The 19,415-nt window shown below is 38.4% G+C and overlaps 1 protein-coding gene across 1 annotated transcript in view; it reads right to left on the bottom strand.

Moving 5' to 3' along the window:
* LOC575313 (uncharacterized protein C1orf112) overlaps positions 1–19,415 on the bottom strand; it is a 32,386-nt gene that overhangs the window by 9,759 nt on the left and 3,212 nt on the right. Inside the window, exons 2-14 of the mRNA XM_030997651.1 lie at positions 14,879–15,007; positions 14,352–14,453; positions 10,561–10,704; positions 9,933–10,086; positions 9,180–9,307; positions 7,938–8,194; positions 7,111–7,259; positions 6,519–6,689; positions 5,689–5,917; positions 3,948–4,095; positions 1,853–2,038; positions 1,204–1,413; positions 447–560 (exon numbers count right to left, since the gene is read on the bottom strand). Coding sequence (XP_030853511.1) covers positions 447–560; positions 1,204–1,413; positions 1,853–2,038; positions 3,948–4,095; positions 5,689–5,917; positions 6,519–6,689; positions 7,111–7,259; positions 7,938–8,194; positions 9,180–9,307; positions 9,933–10,086; positions 10,561–10,704; positions 14,352–14,453; positions 14,879–15,007 — 2,121 coding nt within the window. The remainder of the gene's footprint in view (positions 1–446; positions 561–1,203; positions 1,414–1,852; positions 2,039–3,947; positions 4,096–5,688; positions 5,918–6,518; positions 6,690–7,110; positions 7,260–7,937; positions 8,195–9,179; positions 9,308–9,932; positions 10,087–10,560; positions 10,705–14,351; positions 14,454–14,878; positions 15,008–19,415) is intronic.

Here is a 19,415-nt window from a genome sequence, read left to right as displayed (position 1 = left end):
AGCTCCCACTATCCATCTACCAATTCATATCTCTCTGTGTCCAAGAGCTCCCACTATCCATCTACCAATTCATATCTCTCTGTGTCCAAGAGCTCCCACTATCCCTCTACCAATTCATATCTCTCTGTGTCCAAGAGCTCCCACTATCCATCTACCAATTCATATCTCTCTGTGTCCAAGAGCTCCCACTATCCCTCTACAAATTCATATCTCCCTGTGTCCAAGAGCTCCCACTATCCCTCTACCAATTCATATCTCCCTGTGTCCATGAGCTCACACTATCCCTCTAACAATTCATATCTCTCTGTGCCCAAATGTCATAGTCTTTCCTGGTTCAATCGTTATATATTGCTTTATTTTGTTTGCAGTGTATCGTTGGATGAATATGATAAACTGGGTAAATATAAAAATTAAAAAATGTCCTTCACTTTGAGAAGGGCGTTTACCTCTGGACATGCTGGTAAATTTCTCTTGGCTAATCTCTGCAGAAACGTAATGCAGGCCAACCGGAAGCTCAAAGGTGAATCAGCAGTCACACTGGAACTAGCCATCTTTAGCAGCTGCACAGGGGGAAAATGTCATCAATGTGAGGGGGGGGGGGGACAACCTATCTATGTATACCAAAAGTTTTGTTTCCATTGAATAAGGATTCCATTTTATATTTGTACTTCAATACATTGTAGGAAACTTGTTCATAAAGACCATCTGCTTCTAAAGATTGCCTTTCTGAACCCCCATCACAGGACTGATCTGCAAACGATAAAAACTTAACTTAATATTAATACATATGTCAATTGAAACTTGATACAAAAGATTGTTACTTTGTTATTGACTGGGGGACTTCAAGTTTCAAGTTTATTCATTTCACTTTATCAAAGATAACATAATTGAACATAATGAATAATGGTAATTATTATAACTAAACATGCAATAAAGAAAACATAATGTATATGATAATAGTTATAACAGAGAATACAATCAAATAAAAATTGATCAATAAAGTGGGGGATCTACTAAAAAGCAAAGCTTGTATTATGTAGGTCCCGGTTCGTAGGCTTATATATAAATTAGGGTATCTGAATTAACATATTTACAAAAGCTGCAATTAATTGTGATCAATTACAATTTTTAAAAGATGGGGTTCTTGTCTCCCTACGATTGGTCCTTGGATATACATTTGGTGGAGGATGAGAACTACGTTACCTCTAGGATATGTGCAGGTGTTGCATGCTGCAGGAGATAAGCCGAGACATCTAAGATGCAACCAAAAGCTACAGGAGAGAGCTTGTCCAATGAGAAAACACAACACATACACACAAGAGCTTCACCCAAAGGTTTCGTAAGGCTCTCTTTGATTCGCTGGTTGATGTCATTCTGCCCGAATAACCGCTGAACATATATAAGATGTTTCATCTGGAAGAGAGTGATAATTAGGATTATTAAAACTGTTAAATCATTCAACCAAGATTGTTTAATTTGTTTCTAAATTTTTACTAAAAAGCTTAAGCCAAGGATAAATCAGAACAAAAAAAAACAAAAAGACATCACATAGCTCCTCTTCCACATGTATCAAGTTGATAGCCTTTTTGGAAAATCTTCTAGAGCTACAGTATTTTGTGTAACTGTGATAATGGGCATAAAATATTTTCTATCAAATCAACCTTCACATTGCTTATAAACTGTTGTACTATACTGGTATATAAGTAAAAAGCCTTCTCATCCAAACAAAATGGAAAAACAATAATTTCATATCTTTGGGACAAGAACTTGCCAATAGAAGGTTCCAAATACTGAATAGCATATTCACAGTACAAACACGAACACAAACGGTTCCTCATTTTTGTTCACTCACCATGTTTTGTGCCGAGCCAATGTCTCTCGTCTGTCTAGACTCACTCCAGTCACTTAATGCCTTTGTGCAGCTCTTAATGATTTGTTCACATACTGTATCTCTACAAGAGTCTGGTAAAGAGGTTAGTGGAAACCTGGACCACAAGTCTGGATGTGTTTCTATGGGATAGGCAGAAAGTAGTTCCAACTGCAGAAAGTTCACAAAGAAACAAATTATGATTTAAAGTAATTGTTTTTTTAATGATTGATCATTTTGAATGATTTAATAAAATGACAACTGAAGGGGATGGTAAAGCGACAGTGATGCAGTGCTGTGTAGACTAGCATTCAGATTGCCTGCATAGAAATATCATGGTCTTGTGGATAAGTCAGCACACTGTGGATCACAAGGTTCGTGGTTCACATCCCTGTCATGGCACTAGTTCAGTTCAGTTTTTTTTTTTTATCATATTGCAGCCTCAGCTGAATTACATGACAATTTACAATCAATGTCCTTAATTAACCAAGACAAGATCTACACTTGCCACTATCAACTCAGGTGCAGTAAACAGGTGCCTGGTCAGTAACGCTCAAAATACACAGGGGCGGTGGGCGATTTGCCCCTGTGAGCTATACAATTGCCCCCGTCAGAGTGCTCAGGGGGGCGATTGCAAACTTAAAAATCGCCCCCTGTGGAATTATAAAATAAAAATTATCTTTTCTGTTATAACTTTCACACAATATTGAGTTTCAACTTTCAAACCTTAAACCAATGAATTGGAACTATGGAAGTTATATTTTAATAGCGTGCTGGATTTCTCGCTCGAATTTGTCGGTGTCTAGAGGCTGCCATATTGTAAAGAAATAAACGCTTTTTCGCCGTAAGGACTGACACGTGGAGATGTTTTCCGTTGTAAAAATCGTGAATCCTCTGAAATCCTCACTAGGAGGGGCCTGGCAGAGGCCAACGACGTGTTTCTTACTTTTGCTAGATATTAGGATGTAGTTATGTGATTTTGCAAAGCTCTTTGGAAGCCCATAGAGACGTTATAATATGATATGCTCTATACAAGAACCGAACATTATTATTATTATCACTATGACTCTGATGACACTCACTTGATGATCTGGTGCTAGGAGTGGTATTAATCTGCCAAGGAGGAGTGTAAAGTGTTTAGAAGCCTTGATGATCTGATGATACTCACTTGATGATCTGATGATACTCACTTGATGATCTGGTGCTAGGAGTGGTATTAATCTGCCAAGGAGGAGTGTTAAGTGTTTAGAAGCCTTAATGCTCTGATGATACTCACTTGATGATCTGGTGCTAGGAGTGGTATTAATCTGCCAAGGAGGAGTGTTAAGTGTTTAGAAGCCTTGATGATCTGATGATACTCACTTGATGATCTGATGATACTCACTTGATGATCTGGTGCTAGGAGTGGTATTAATCTGCCAAGGAGGAGTGTTAAGTGTTTAGAAGCCTTAATGCTCTGATGATACTCACTTGATGATCTGGTGCTAGGAGTGGTATTAATCTGCCAAAGAGGAGTGTTAAGTGTTTAGAAGCCTTAATGCTCTGATCATACTCACTTGATGATCTGGTACTAGGAGTGGTATTAATCTGCCAAGGAGGAGTGTTAAGTGTTTAGAAGCCTTAATGCTCTGATCATACTCACTTGATGATCTGGTGCTAGAAGTGGTATTAATCTGCCAAGGAGGAGTGTTAAGTGTTTAGAAGCCTTAATGCTCTGATCATACTCACTCGATGATCTGGTGCTAGGAGTGGTATTAATCTGCCAAGGAGTGTTAAGTGTTTAGAAGCCTTAATGCGCTGATGATACTCACTTGATGATCTGGTGTTAGGAGTGGTATTAATCTGCCAAGGAGGAGTGTTAAGTGTTTAGAAGCCTTGATGCGCTGATGATACTCACTTGATGATCTGGAGCTAGGAGTGGTATTAATCTGCCAAGGAGTGTTAAGTGTTTAGAAGCCTTAATGCGCTGATGATACTCGCTTGATGATACTCGCTTGATGATCTGGTGCTAGGAGTGGTATTAATCTGCCAAGGAGGAGTGTTAAGTGTTTAGAAGCCTTAATGCTCTGATCATACTCACTTGATGATCTGGTGCTAGGAGTGGTATTAATCTGCCAAGGAGGAGTGTTAAGTGTTTAGAAGCCTTAATGCTCTGATGGGTCTGAAGAGAGGTCAAGAGGTCACATATTAACCGTACATGATGCAAGCACAGATCTGCAGACCCATATCTGTTGGAGCAAACATAACAATAAGTTTTGTGATTTCCTGAAGATTTAAAATGTTATGTTTTATAAATCTTGTTTTAAAGGTAAGATGCAGATTAGGCACAGGAATTAGAAATAAATGAAATGCAATGTGTCTTATTATTTGAATGATGGTTCTTTAATAGTTCTATGAACATTAGTGACTTTTAGTTAAAAATTGTTTCAAGGATTTATCCTATAAGAGTCATGGACGGTTCAGAACTTTAAAGAGAGAGAAAAAATACAGCAACATGTCAAAGGACATGTCATGGCTTGAAAGAAATCTGTTTATACAGTGTATTCACATTCCACAGCGCCATACAGCAACACCAGTGTTTAGTCAACTTCACGTGATGCATTATGGGAATAAGTAAACAAAACTATCAGCTGTGTATTCTTATACAGATACCCTAGGGGAGAAGGGGATTTAATCAGAAATATGGTGGGGAAAGATTGAATAGCTTATGCAGGGTAAAATTTTGTGCCAATTCCTAAAATATCAATCTTTATTGTTCTTACCCATGCCATTTACATGTAGGTTATCATGGCCAAATTTTTCCAAACATTATTACCAGCAAAGAAGATTTGTTGGACCTATTTCATGTCAAAATGTACCCTGATGCTAGAAAAGTGGTAGTTTGGTAACTTTTATCAAAAAATTTCAGTAAGAATCAATTGATGGGCGAGTTTTGACATTCAAATTCAATATAATAATGTGCGTCGACATCAGAACAATCAATCTCATTGAATGAATTACATAGACCGGACCACTTTGGTAATTTCGATCGGTGGCTAATGTTTTGCTGCGTTACACTGGTTGAAAGTTGTCTTTCTCGGCTTGCCAGTGGGGGCACTGTTATTTGTGAACTCACCCTGTTGTCAAATATGACGTTTGCAAATATCAATGATGATTAACAAAAGAATTATATTTGCAGAGTACCATATGAGGTGTGGTCATACTGAAAATATTCCAGGAAATTCTTTTCCTGCAATATTCCATTTGTATCCATTTACAGTAACAGTTTAAAGCAAACTTCAGAAATGCGTATATAACTTTTGGTGAAATATCTGCAAGTATGGCCATACCTAACCCATTACGGTAAATACTGAATCCTTCCTTCCTTCCCCATAGTCTTAAAGCATACAAATCAACCTGAAAAACATAATTTATGTAAAGCTAGAATGTGTTAAATCAACCACAAAAACTGTACCTGGCATTTTATAGGTAAATGGTCAAGGAGTATGAAAAAAATAAAGGATAACATAAAACCCTGCATAAAGGTCTCGCACAGAACCAAAGTCCAACTTGAGTCTAACTTGTGCTCCCTGCAAGCCCTATTCTCTGCGAGTCCCACGTGTATTAACTAGCCTACTCAACAATAAGCTCACTAACAATTGCTATATCCCTTTGTAGAAGTAATATTTGAAGCTCATATTTTAAATAGAGTACAGTCACACGGAACCTTTTACATCAAGAGTGTAACATGTTTTGGTGATTGGTATACTTTAATACAGGAACAACCCAGTTCCCATAGGCGATGGGTTAAGGAGAAATACATTTCTGACAGCATGCCTGACCTTGCCATGAAACACCAAATATCGATTGCAACCATGACGACGGACCAGTCGCAACTGAGAATATTCCACAGGAGACATCTTTCAACACTTTGAAAGAACCTTGCAGGTAAGGACGCAACAAAGCCGCAAAGATGTGTCAAAACATAATCGTACAGACTGATGTCTGTTTGAGGTTTGCCGTTGCACATGATGCCTGGAAGGGTCACAGGTTTAGATAGCTCAACATAACCTGAAAGTTAAGAGATAAAACATGTTATGGCAACTGCACCCTATTTGATTAGACTATATTTCTATTTTATTTTTCCAAAGACAAACAGCAGTAAAAAAAAAAATAATAACGTTGACAGAATTTATATTAATGGCAGTGATGTAGAAGCAGTTGGGGATTATAGTCTTGCATTCATTGAAAAGGCTAACTATATACAAACCAGAGAATCATAAACCCTAGGCTCAGATTGGTTGGTGTCTTTTTGTTTTTGTTTTCTTAATTAAATGTGTACCTACTTGTAATCTAGAATGTTGATTTTATATTGCTATCGATATGACAAGTTTGTTGCAGTTGTAAAATGATAGCATTCTGCGGGCTACAATCAATAAATCACTTCCTAACTGCTAAGGTTGTGATTTAAAACCACCCAGAGGTGTGAGAAATAATGTGCTTCATACTTTTAATATCAATGTTTTGTCTGAATCTCTTCCAACAGTTCTCCAGATAGAGTATCAAATAAAAATCAACCCAAACACAATGCAACACATTTATTTTCAGAAAGAATTGGTTAAAGTGTTTTTTTCAGATAGATAGCCACTGTCATAAATTTAATTGTACATACAATTCTTGATAGCTGTGAATATCCCTGCAACAAGGCTTTCTCTAGGTACATCCTCAGGCATGATGACTGGATCGAGCCAAAGGGTGCAAGCCTCATCTGTTGCTAAGGGTAACTGCTTCTGGATGCTTAGTAGGATGAGCAGTGTGGCAAGGCTCTTGTCTGGTTTACGTTCTACATTTGAAGAGATGACGATAGAATTTGCTTCAAGTATTTCAGTCAGGACAAATTTATTCAAGTTTTAATATCAGCTGTCAGGGTAATCTCATAGAAATTTTCCAAATCGTTCAAATGCACATGCACAGAGGTCTGCACGTATTACACATATCGGTCATATGTTGGAATTTATAAATGACTTCTTGCTCAATAGCCCAAAATAGGGAAAAACAGTACAGCAGTTCAGAGTTGCAATATCTTTCAATTTGATAGGGATGTAATGTAAGGGGCTAACCAAAGCTAGAAATAAATAGACATGAATGCATAATGACTATATGACTGATACTGTATTCTTCAATCAAAAGGATAATTGCAAGGAAAATGAAGGAATGAAAGAATAAATAAATACATATATTAAATTATTGAATATAAAGATTACCTTGATTTGTTGCGAGCAATGATTCACAGAACCTTCTACTGGGGATGAAAAGTTGGATCAGAGGTTCAATGCCCACAAGAACTGACCTCTGAAGATCCTGGAGAGCTTTCTCCGAGATAGGTTTGGCTGTGAGGCTCGGTGGGGTCAGACTGAAATGTAAAGAAAACAAGCAGTGACTGGCAGATTAGCTTTGGCCTATGTTCCTCTACACACTTTCTCTAGGAAATGTCCTGAATGGACAAAGCTAACATCTATTGTGGTGGTTAGACTACCTAATAATTACTGTAAGTCAACAGACGAGGCGGTGAGACGTGATCTAGGTTCAATTGTTTTAATACCACACAGCCCAGTCTCGTATCTGGTGAAACGTAGTCTGATTTCAAGTATTTACAATGATGCACATTATACTACAGCATCTTCCAATACTCCATATAATCTGCAAAACCGGGGCTACTTGTGATCCACTTATTCCCACATACAATGTACTGTTCTGGAAATATAACGGGTCTGGACTACTTGTAGTCTCCATCCTCTAAAGACAATAGATGTAATGGACAACCATTTGCCCTTCCTGATTATCATCTTTGTAGAACCAACAAGACCAGGACCTATTGGATTAAGAGTAATGAAGTATTTGTAGTTTATATTACTCCATCTATCTATGTTGAAGTGACAAAACATTGACTAACTGGGATACAAACTCATTTGGTAAAATATTATAAGCCACTGTCTATGTTATTATCTCTGTAGAACCATTAGGATCTATACTTTCTATGGTCCACACTCTTCTATAACAAAGTATAATTATGTGCATTTCAAATCATTACCTTTGTAAGACCAGCAGGACCTGGACCACTTGTGGTCCACACTCCTCCACACACTCCTCTGGAAACTCCTTGACCAAATGATGCAGCATCTTGAAGCACAAACTGCAAACCTTCAGAGTCCTGGCAAATGCTTTCTCGTCTATGCCCTGGGAACCCTGGATCTGGACACCAGAGGCCTGAGAGTGAGGTGCTAGTTCCAGGACATGGCAGTAATGAGATTCCACCTCGTTACACAGGGTCTGGACCAGAGGTGGTGTCTGCATGAAGATTATTGTTCCAAATTATTATAAAAGAAAGCTTATGATCCAAATGATGCTAGGTTCTTAAGCCCTGAACAACTTAAGATAGGACATTTCCAAGCACAAGTAAGTCAAGTATTTGTCCATTTGACAGTCTATTTCCAGAGGTTATGTCCTAGTGGTTGCTGTCTTAGGAATGTTTCGGTGTCCCTAGGTACATATTAATCTGGATATGTTTTTCAAAGGTTTATTGCCGTTTGGTCTACAACATGTTCGTCTACTACTCAATTGGTCTATTCCCATATGGTCTACACCTAGACTAATTGGGTAGTAGACCAAGTGGTTATAGATCAACAGCAACTCACCATTTGTCAACAAGCAGATTCAATCCATTAACTATTAAATATACAAAAGATCAGGTAGTATTTTATTACCTGGGAGTCTTTGTGGATTTCTTCATAGTGTAATTGGTAATTATTACAGCAATGGCCAGATCATTCATTTTGATGGTCAATACCCCAACAAAATATGCCAGATGGGAATGTAAAGGTATTCAAAGTACTACTGTATAACCCTGGCCTTAGCAAAGCTGCCCTAAAACATTGAGAGCATTTAAGGAATTGCTTCCTGCCAGGTCACCAATTCCTATCCTATGTTGAGAGTGGCAAATGTAGGTTCATTTCTTGCCAAAGGACACAAGTGACATGGCTGGGACTCAAACTACAAACCATCCAATCCACAGTCTAATAACATGTCCACTAGATGACATTCCCATACCTGCAAACCTTTCACAGCAAAAATTAGGAATCTCTCTAGGCAAAATTAGGAATACAGTGTATTTTATATACTTTTTACACAGAATAATTCAGAAAAAGAGAGGAATCTAAGGTTCAAATCAATAGCTTGAAGGCTCAAAAATAGGAATTATTCCTCCAAAATAGGAATGGTTGGCCCCTCTACTACAACAACAACAAACAAAAAGGGTCAAGAAGCTATGTCCTACCTGAAATGAGTGTTGAATGGAGTGCTTGTGTTTGATGACAAGCTTGACCAGGAATCTCCAGGTACCTACAAGAAGAGTGGTGTCCATACCGCTCATGATCCTACACAACTCATGGAAACCATCACAGACTGCAAAGAACAACAAAAGAGTGAAAATGCTCTAGCATCATTTGAATTGCTAACGTTAACCCTAAACCTAACCTCAACTTCCTAAAGCCTAATAGTATCCCTAACCCTAAACAGTGATAAAATAACATTAAGATTATACAACTGCAGAGAAAATGTCAGATCACAGTGAGATCTACTTTAGTATTTTAGGTAATAAGGAAATCTATATTTTTTTCAATAAAAGATCTTACCATCCTTATAAACCATTATAAACTTCAGCTTAGTTAAGTTGCTAGTCTTCAAACTGAACTGAGTCAACATTGAATAAGTCCCAAATTATAATCCATTCATCAATTGTATCTCAATTTAATACTTTCCCAATTTCTGATTGTTTTAACTGCAATGAATTCATTCTTTCAGCGCCAAACATGTTTTCAATCACCAAAATGTGTGTGTCTGTAAAGTAGCACTGTTAGGAGTTTTGCTTTTCATCACAGCGTAGTCAAGTATATTTATATAGTAGCCGAGCTATATAAATTGATCTAATTATCATTATAATTAAAATAATTATAATAATTTGTAACAATTGTTTTTGAACTTGCTGCAGTGGAAGGTCTAAAATGACTCGTTTCCGATCGAAACTTACCATGTGATAGACTATCAGTGTGACTGTTAATGGAATCTGAGACGACTTCAAAAAGTGTCATCAGTGCTTTCTGAAGACTGTAAGCTCTCTTGAAGAGGACCGACAGTTGCTCTGATACAGCTGAGAAGTGATCCCCATAAACAGTGTGACTATCCTACAAAATAACAAAATAATGAGAATGGTTTACTCTTGTTAATTTCATATGTTGATTCTCTTTATGACCCATAAGCCATGTACAGACGATTATAATATATATATGTTATATATATATATATATATTATATATATTCATTGAGATAAATACAGTACTATAAGGTGATCTCATCTCTATTCTCCAAAACTTGCTCATTACCAGTATGAATGAAGAATATTTAACTCCTATTAATAAACTGAATCAATAACTGAAAATAAATGTTCTTTTTTATCATATATAACTGTTAGAATAAATCAAGAGAAAATTTACCCAACACTCGTTACACAAATTATATTTGTGAAAACTTACATTATCTTAACGCAAAGCCTAGAGAGATGTGTTACAGCAGTTTACAAATCACCAGTGTAAAAAACCTAAAAACATCTTACAACATATTTCAAATTCAAGAAAATTGCAGACTGAAGTTGATTGTACCTTGCAATGACTGAAAGACCTTTGTATGACCGCTAGGACATTACAAGGCAATGACTCTATTGTATCCAAGGAAACTGTTTCCCCTGGGGAAGGCATCATCTGTTGAATGACCATCTCCAAACTATTGATGACCTCTACCAAGAGCTGCAAATAATGAAGAGTTAAATTGAATCCAATTCAGTTAATATGTTAAATTGTCACGACTTTTTCACTTTAATAAATATACCATTACCAATTCAGAACTATGGACAGAAGATTGTTTCTGTATCTGAGTAACCCTATGTCAATTTGAATATAATAAACAAATGCACCATGCGCTGAGAGGCTCTGGTTGAAATTATGGATCGAGGTAGCAGGAATAGCACTATTTCTGTCGCCGAGAAATAGCTTGAAATAGGGCATGATAAATTTGTTTTATATTTTTCAAACCGACCTTCATAAAAATAATAATAATAATCTTGATTGGTCACATATCTAGGACATCATCAATGGTGTAAGCAAATAATTATCGTTAGTAAAGGTGATGGGACAAACTATCAGTTCCGAGGCGATCTCGATGTATATAGCTATCTTTCTGAAGCGAAAGCTGAGGAAAGATCGCCTTCACCAAAGATAGTACACAAGTGTAACAAACTGTTCTTCTCCCATCAATGATGGGCGAAACTATGTTTCATCACGTGACTAACTTTTGACCAATCGCAAAGCAAGATTCTTAGTATGTGGAATATAATGCACTACTAGTATTATATACCATGGATACCAGTTATGTTTGGTCACATGATGCTTTGTTGACCAATCAGTGAACAGGATTTCATTAATAAAAAATATAATACAATTTACCGACTCCTTTGAGGGACACATTTCAGACTATTGGGCAAGGTGACCTCAAAACTGTACTGTGCCTCAAGACAAAGTCAAGAGGCATAATTAATGCTGTCTCGAGATCACAGAGGATCTATAGTTTTACCCATGACCCCAAAATAAGCAGTCAATATTTATTTTATACTTATACTGCATCCCCCCTGTGAAGACTGAAAGAGATCAAATTTTTACCAAATAAGACTGTTAAATTGTATTTTAATATGTAGAGTCTAAGGAGATTTACCCATCTAAGAGTATAGAGTGTGTCTCACTTTGCGTTATATCAATCGTAATCTCCATGCGCAGTCACTGCGTCCTTGCATTGCACGTGCAAGTACAACTATGATCAGTCAATATTTTTCGCTATGTTGCTCAGCAGTCAGTAGCGAATGTCATGCCTGCAGTTTTGACCAATGAGATATAATTCAATATCATCAATAGTGATCTATCAGTTTATGACAGGTTCAGTGACCCAATCAGAATCCTACATCAAGTGTCTCTCCAAGTACCTCAGTCTTGAGCCATCCGTTTCAGCATTTCATATCCTGTTGCTCCACATTCTGCGGTTAAATCATCTAGAAAGCCTTTACGAGGCATTCCCCTCTTCTTCTTTCCTTGTAGACGACCTTCTATGACTCTGATCATCAAGCCATCATCATGCCGCATTATGTGTCCTAGCCATTTCTTCTGTCTCTCTCTGATCGTTTGAAGCAGCACCCGCTTTTCTTGAGGTCGATGCAACACCTCTTCATTTAAAACTCTATCCCTCCAAGACACACCTAGTAATTTGCGCCAGCACCACATTTCGACCGCTTCCAATCGCTGAATGTCCTTCCTGGCGAGTGTCCACGTCTCTGCCCCATACAATAGTACACTAACAGTACACTCCATACTAGAGACTTCACATGACGCTTTCTCAAACTTTGGTCAATATTGTGGCTCATCAGGATATCTTATCGTTGAAAGAAGGCAGCTCTTGCCAGAGCTACATGTATAGCAGAGCTATAGCAATACTTTTGAAGCATGTGATAACAGGCTGATGGTGTGGTGATCCTCGCATCTGATTGCCTTTGCACTTTTGGAGTCTTCTTAATAGTTATCAACTGGCTTCCTGTCCAATCATCTGGCCAGATTCAAGTTCATATATGTTGACATAGTTCAGTCAGTGCCATTATGCAAGCTTCCCCCATATTCTTGATCATTTCAGCAGTAATGTTATCTTCCCAGCCGCCTTTTTCTCTGACAAACTTTGACTGCAGCATGCACCTCTTCTGGAAGTATGGAAGGACCAACATCATTCGCCATCACATAATCTTCCATTTCCAAGGGCAGAGTGACTGGTTTATTGTCCCTTGCATACAACTCCTCTACGTACTGACGCCATCTCTACTCTATGTCCCGTTGGTTGGTTAGCAGTTCTCCATTCACATCCAGAACCCCTCGTGTTGTTCTTTCCTTTCCCTTTGTTTAAATCGTCACTAAGTATTTTCACTTTATTGTACATAAGGTCTGTTCTCCCCCTGCGGTTTAGATTCTCTAATTCCTTGCATTGTTTTTCCCACCATATAGTTCGTGCTGTGTCTGTAGCTCTTCTTAGTTCATCATTAAGCCTCTTGTAACCCCTTTTGCCTTCTGCAGTGTTGTCATTTTCAGCGTCCTTCTGAGTCTCTGATCCATTTTATCTATCATTTCCTTCGTTATCCATGGTTTACGGATCTTCTTTCTCTTACCAAACCCAATGTTTTCTTCAGCACTACCATGCCAGGCACCTTTAGGAATTTTCTAGAGTACAGCCGGGATTGAACACCACGTGCATACACTAATGCATTCTGTTTCAGCTTTGCATTATCTATTTTTGTCACTTTACAGCTCCCTCTCATCTTCTGTAGTTTCAGCTGCACTGTCATCAGCACCAAGTTGTGAACCGAGTAACAGTCTGCGCCTGGATATGCCAGGGACTTTTTTACACTATTCTTGTAACACTGGTTCACAAGAATATACCGTAAATCTCTGTGTATAAGACACACTTTTTTCTAACGGAAAAATTAAAAGGCAAGGGTGCGTCTTATAGACAGGTACAGAATACTTTGAGTCCTCAAAATGCTACTTTTTAGTGGCTTTTTACCCATCTCTGTGTCTCAACATAAATAACACAATGCAAATAAAGAATTAGATCTACTACAGAAGGGAAGAGAGGTATTTTTAGGTCTTAAAAGTAGGGGTGCGTCTTATACACAGAGATTTTCAGTAGTCAATCTGGTAGCATGCAATATCCCCAGGCGCTTTCCATGTATAGCAACAACTAGGGTGCTGTTCATAGAGAGTTTTGGTAACCGCCAGTGTCCTCCGCTTGCAAAACAGCACTACCATATTTCCTCTATGGTTTTTCCTGCCAAGACCCCACTCTCCAACAGCATTATCATTCAATATATCCTGTTTTATTGGTCCTGACATAACATCATTTTTATGTATGTACATCGGATGTGATGATTGAAATAAACCTTTTGAAGAAAAAATATACAGGTGTATCAACAGCCTATTAAGTAAGACTACTACATGATATTACCAAAAGCCTCAATTTGGGAAACAAAATGTTCAATTGAAATATCTTTGATTTGTAAATATTAATGGAACTATATGGTTTGTACTGTGAGATATTATATTAGCCATTTAGCTATTTAATTGACCTTCAAAAAGAAATATCACCAAACATTACACTTAGAAGAGCTAACTTTTCATGTGTTGTAATGAACATTCAAAGATATCTGAAGGAAAACTGTTTTTGGTCCCTTTGACTTGTTACAACATTGAGAATAACATTCAATAAATTGTGAATTGTATTAATCTAGTATGGATTCATAGATGAATGATTTTCTATCATAAATAATATAGAAGTACATACACTCATGTGCATGTATGAAGTTACCAACCTGTAGACTGTGAAGCAGCGAATGGCAAAGCTCCTGCGATGCATTTGTTTCTTGAAGTGCTGTGATTATAGAGCTGCAAATGCTGCTAAATAATACCCTTGTCTGCAATAAATAGGAAGAGAGATCGTATTATTACCAAAAGCTATTTTGAATAGTGTTCTATAACTTCTATTTCCAAATCACTTATCTGTTTCAACCTTTGTTCAAGGTAGAAATAACATACATACTGTACAATCCCTTTCTAAGATCTGATTAGCAACTTAAGCTTAATAATGATTGTCTGTATTTTTTTAGATTGTCAGAACTCTCTGATAAATGCATTAAAATTTAATATAATCACTCTTTATATTTTGAAGTAGAATAATAGTTTGATATAAAGAATTGTAATTGAGTCAAGAGACAACAGAGAATACAAGTACATGATCTAATGTTAATCGTGAAGAACAAAACTTTCTGAATGGTTGAGAGAAAGATGAGTCTTGATACAACCAATTAAAGAGCAAAATCTTAAAGAACTGATTTTATACTTGCGACATGACAGGAGCCAAGAATCTTCTCTCCCTTCCATCCTCCTCCAAGACCGGTAGTAGTGAGACCACCATTGTCTTCAAGATGCCCACTTTCTTGGCTGCTGAAGCTCCATTGCCATACTGAGCTTAAAAATGAGGTTAAGGTCAATGATCTTTCGGCGAGGGGTAGCAAAAAAATACAAAACTTGCTCTTTTACAAATCAAATCAGAAAAAAGCTATGAACAGGAAAGATATTTTCTTTTGGGGAGGGGGGGGGGCATGTATGGGAGAGGGGCATGAATGTGATGGCTGGCTATGGGAGTGATATCCAATCTTAAGATAAAATAAACCCATGTAATAATATCAATGTTATGCATACATTTTTTAAAGCTTCTCTGAACTGAAAAGCTTTCCAGATAGCTGATATGGAAGACCGTCTCCTATTTGAGAGTCAGCCTCTAATGCTAGAGACTTTTCTCAAGATTTTGGTAGCCTATTTGGGAGACAGTCTCCTATTCGGGACACTCATTTACTTTTATTTCTATTTGCTGCAAATAAATAGAAATATGATGGGCAGTTTCCTCATGAAAAATTACCCCTTTTTGACCACCTACTTTTGTTTTCATAACAGGTTTTGTTAAACTTGTGATCCCTACACAAAGCCAATATGGGCTCCTGATTCAGACAGGCACAAAATATGCTGGGAAAATTGCCCTGTTATTATTTCTTTTGATCTTTTGTAAATTGTAAGCCAAGTCTTCTATATAGGTGGGAGAGTCTCCCAAATCGACCGTGCGCCTCTACTGGATGAGACTATAATAAAACTCCTTGAAGCACACAGATTTTTCTGTCTAGCAAAGCCAAAGGCCATTTATTTTGTGTGCAGATCAGCAGTTTAGGGGCCATATTCTGAACCCTGTGTTATCTCTAATATTTTTGTATCTTTGAAGTTAAGATAAAGTTGGTATTCTGAAAGTTGTTGTAACTTTTGTTGTATATTTTCTCTCATCTCTTTGGCAGCGTCTGCGCTCAAACTTCTTCTTCTTCTTCTTTGGGTTAATTCTACCTCCTTTACAGTTGGCGATTCTTGCAGACTGATGGGTGCTTACGAGAGCCAGGTGCATGGTGCAATGCTATAAACATGGTGCAAGTAAAAAGTTCCCGGACTTAGTTGCGGCCTCCCGCCAGGAATTGACGGAAGGCATTCACATACTATTCCTGAAGGCAGGTTGTTCTAACTCCTCACAGTCCTGGGAAAGAAGGACTGCTTATGTTGCTCAGTTCTTGAACGGGGGACTTGGTAGCTATGTGCATGGGCAGTCCTGGTGGGTCTTGTGACAAGGTTGATGTACTGTAGGGTGCTGTGTCGAGTGCTACCAGGTTGTTGTGGAGCTTGTACAGCATATCGGTCTGTAATTTTCTCTGCGTTGCTCGTGTGGTCTAATCAAGTAGTTGGAGCATGGAGGCCAAGTAGTTGGAGCATGGAGGTCACGCTAGAGGTGTTGTGGTACTGATTTAGGGTGAATCTAGTGGCCCATCTTTGTACCATTTCTATTTGATGGATGTGGTTTACAGAGGAGGGATCCCAAACTGTGCCACTGTACTCGATGAGTGGTCTAACTGTAACAGTGCATATTATTAATAAAATGGCACTTAATCCTCATTTGCATAAGCGCACAGGAGATAATATGACAAGATAACTGGTATTTTGAAAACTGTTGTATCTTGTACCTTTACCTTTACCCAAGATTCTGGAAAAAAGCTGTGTTCTCAGCAATCTGGCTTCCAGTCAATTTTGTGTTTCTTCCTTCTCTTAGTTGTGTTTCTTCCTTCTCTTAGTTGGGTGTCTTCATCTTGGTAAGTTGTCTTGCTCAGTTCTGTGTCGGGTATTCTACTCATATGGGGAGCAGAAACGCTTGTCTGTCCATACTCGCACCAGTCTGGCTTTAAAGGCATTCACCGAGGTAGCAGTGACTACTTCTTCAGGAAGTGTGTTTCAGTCATTGATGACTTGTTGGCTGAATACATCTTGCCTAATGCTTGATGAGCATCTGTGTTTTGAGACCTTCAGACTGTGGCCTCTTCTGTTGCTAGTCGAGTGTTCAAAGAAGGTATCAACTGGGATGCGTTCAAGTCCATGGATGATTTTGAAAACCGGAATCATGTCGCCTCGCCATCTGCGATATTCGAGGGAGGGAAGGTTCAGCGCTCAAAGTCTCTCTGTATAGACGGTTGCTGATGTCATAAATAATTTTGGTGGCTCTCTTCTGCACCTTCTCTATGGTTTTGGAATCTGTCTTGAAGCAAGGATACCATATGGAATCTCCATAATCTATGTGGGTCTGACAAGGCCTTTGTACAGCTTTAGGATTGATTGTGGATCTGTCTCTACACTCAAAGATGCTGGAGAGTGCTCCATTGGCTTTCTTAACAGCATATGCCACATGGTTATGGACTTAACTCATCATCATTGAGCCTGAGGATGCCGAGATCTTTCTCCTCTGATGTAGCTTCAAGGACATCATCTCCAAGGGCATAGATGTGTTTGACGTTTCCTGGGCCTATGTGTAGTACTTTGCACTTTTGTGTGTTTAAGTGCAATTGCCATGTATTACTCCATTTCACTAGTGCATCAAGGTCAGATTAGATTGAGCACAGATCGTCTTAGGTGGAGGCTTTGCCATACAGTTTAGTGTCATCAGCCTACATCTTGACAGTCCCTTGAAGGCCATCTGGTAGGTCATTGACGCACAAAACAAACATTTTTGGGCCGAGAACACTACCCTGAGGTACTCCACTCCTTACTTTTGTCCAGTCAGTTGACTCATCATTGACTTTTAACTCTCCGGCATCTACCTTGGAGGAAGTCTGCTATCCAATCCTTTATTTGTCCACATATGCGATATGTCTCAAGTTTTGATAGAAGGTGAAGGTGAGGTTCACTATCGAAAGCTTTCTTGACGTCTAAGTATACCACATCAATAGGGGTTCCTTCATCCAGCATCTCAGTCCATGCCTCCACGACAGTCAGAAGCTGTGTCACACAAGAGCGTCTTGGAACGAAGCCATGCTGTTCATCATTCAGTAGGCCATTTTGCATCAGGTGGGCAACTATGTCATCTTGAATTAGAGACTCCAGAATTTTGCATGGTACTGATGTCAAGCTGATTGGTCTGTAGTTCTTTAAATCCATTTTACTGGCTTTTTTGTGGACAGGTACTACATGACTGACCTTCAATGCACTTGGTAGTTTGCCTTCCTTCAATGATGCATTATAGATTATGGAGAGGGGCTCTGTAAGTGAGGCGGCTGTTTCTTTCAGAACCCAAGGGTGAATGCCATCAGGTCCAGCACATTTGTACTTTGACAGGTGGACAAGCTTCTGAGTTCGCCCAGACTGCAAGAGGTTTTGAGTTTGCTGTTTGCATACCTCCAAAATGCCTTGGGATTTGATTTCACATTCATAGCTAGCTCTTTCTCAAAATAATACATGACTGGATGGTCAGAGTTTGCAGCTTTTGGCTAATCACCTTGCTCTCATAATGTCCACAGGATGTTTGGTCCTCTGTGCCTCTTTCCAAGCTCGATGTTTCTGGTTTTGTTTCCTCAGGGCCTCTCTAGTCATCCATCTCTGTTTTTTTCTGCGGTGTTTCGGTTTTGAGTTTGGTATGAACTTCTCCATTTTTGCAGTCAGGGTCTCTACAAAGAACTCCCAAGCATCCTCTGCACTTTTATTCACCAATTCGGATTCCCATTTGATTTGGTTTAGCTATTTTACATATCATACTGCCCTCTGTGAAACTGGAGGTGAGGAGTTTGGTTGTGGGTGTCAGGTGTGTATACTGTAAGGTCAAAGAGGATTCCAATATGATCACTTCTTCCAATTCCAGGTACATAGTCTGTGGTTGATCATGCCTTCCTCATTTGTTAAAACCAGATCTAGTATATTGGATCGTTGGCCTTCTCTGTATCTGGTATGTTCCCCAATGTGTTGGTGTAGATAACAGTCAGCGACAGTTTCAATGAACTCGTGTTCAGTATGGGACCTTGCCCTTCCAAGCTTCCAATCAATGTTGGGATAGTTGAAGTCTCCTGCTATTAGGACATGGGAGGAGTTGGTTGATGTGACTTGTTTTCATGTAAATGCTTGTTTCAGCTCCTCATGGTTGTCTAGTGATGGGCTTCTGTACATGCATCCAATCAGTAGTTTGTCTGAGCCTCTTAGAGTAATTAAGATCCACACTGACTCATGGAAACTGTGCTGCAAATCACATTCACTTGATGTTGTCTTAGGCCTAAAAAAAATAAAATGTTGTATTGCCCTTTAGGAGCCAAAACATGGGTTGGTCGGTCAGATTTTTTTTTTTTTTTTTTAACTTTTGTTCCCTCTATGGGCTGATATCTCTCAGTTTTGAATGCTTTAATACATTTTTTTTCAAAAAAAACTGTTTTAAAAGCCGACCGTAATTTTCAAGATTTTTGGGTGGGACGCAAAAAGCAAAACAAGTTTTTTTTAAAGGCCTTATTTTGCATGGTATTTATAAAAATATTTAC

The sequence above is a fragment of the Strongylocentrotus purpuratus genome, unplaced genomic scaffold (assembly GCF_000002235.5).
Source record: "Strongylocentrotus purpuratus isolate Spur 01 unplaced genomic scaffold, Spur_5.0 spur5_scaffold_4, whole genome shotgun sequence".
Classification (NCBI taxonomy): Eukaryota; Metazoa; Echinodermata; class Echinoidea; order Camarodonta; family Strongylocentrotidae; genus Strongylocentrotus; species Strongylocentrotus purpuratus.
This window is presented reverse-complemented; position numbering and strand designations above follow the sequence as displayed.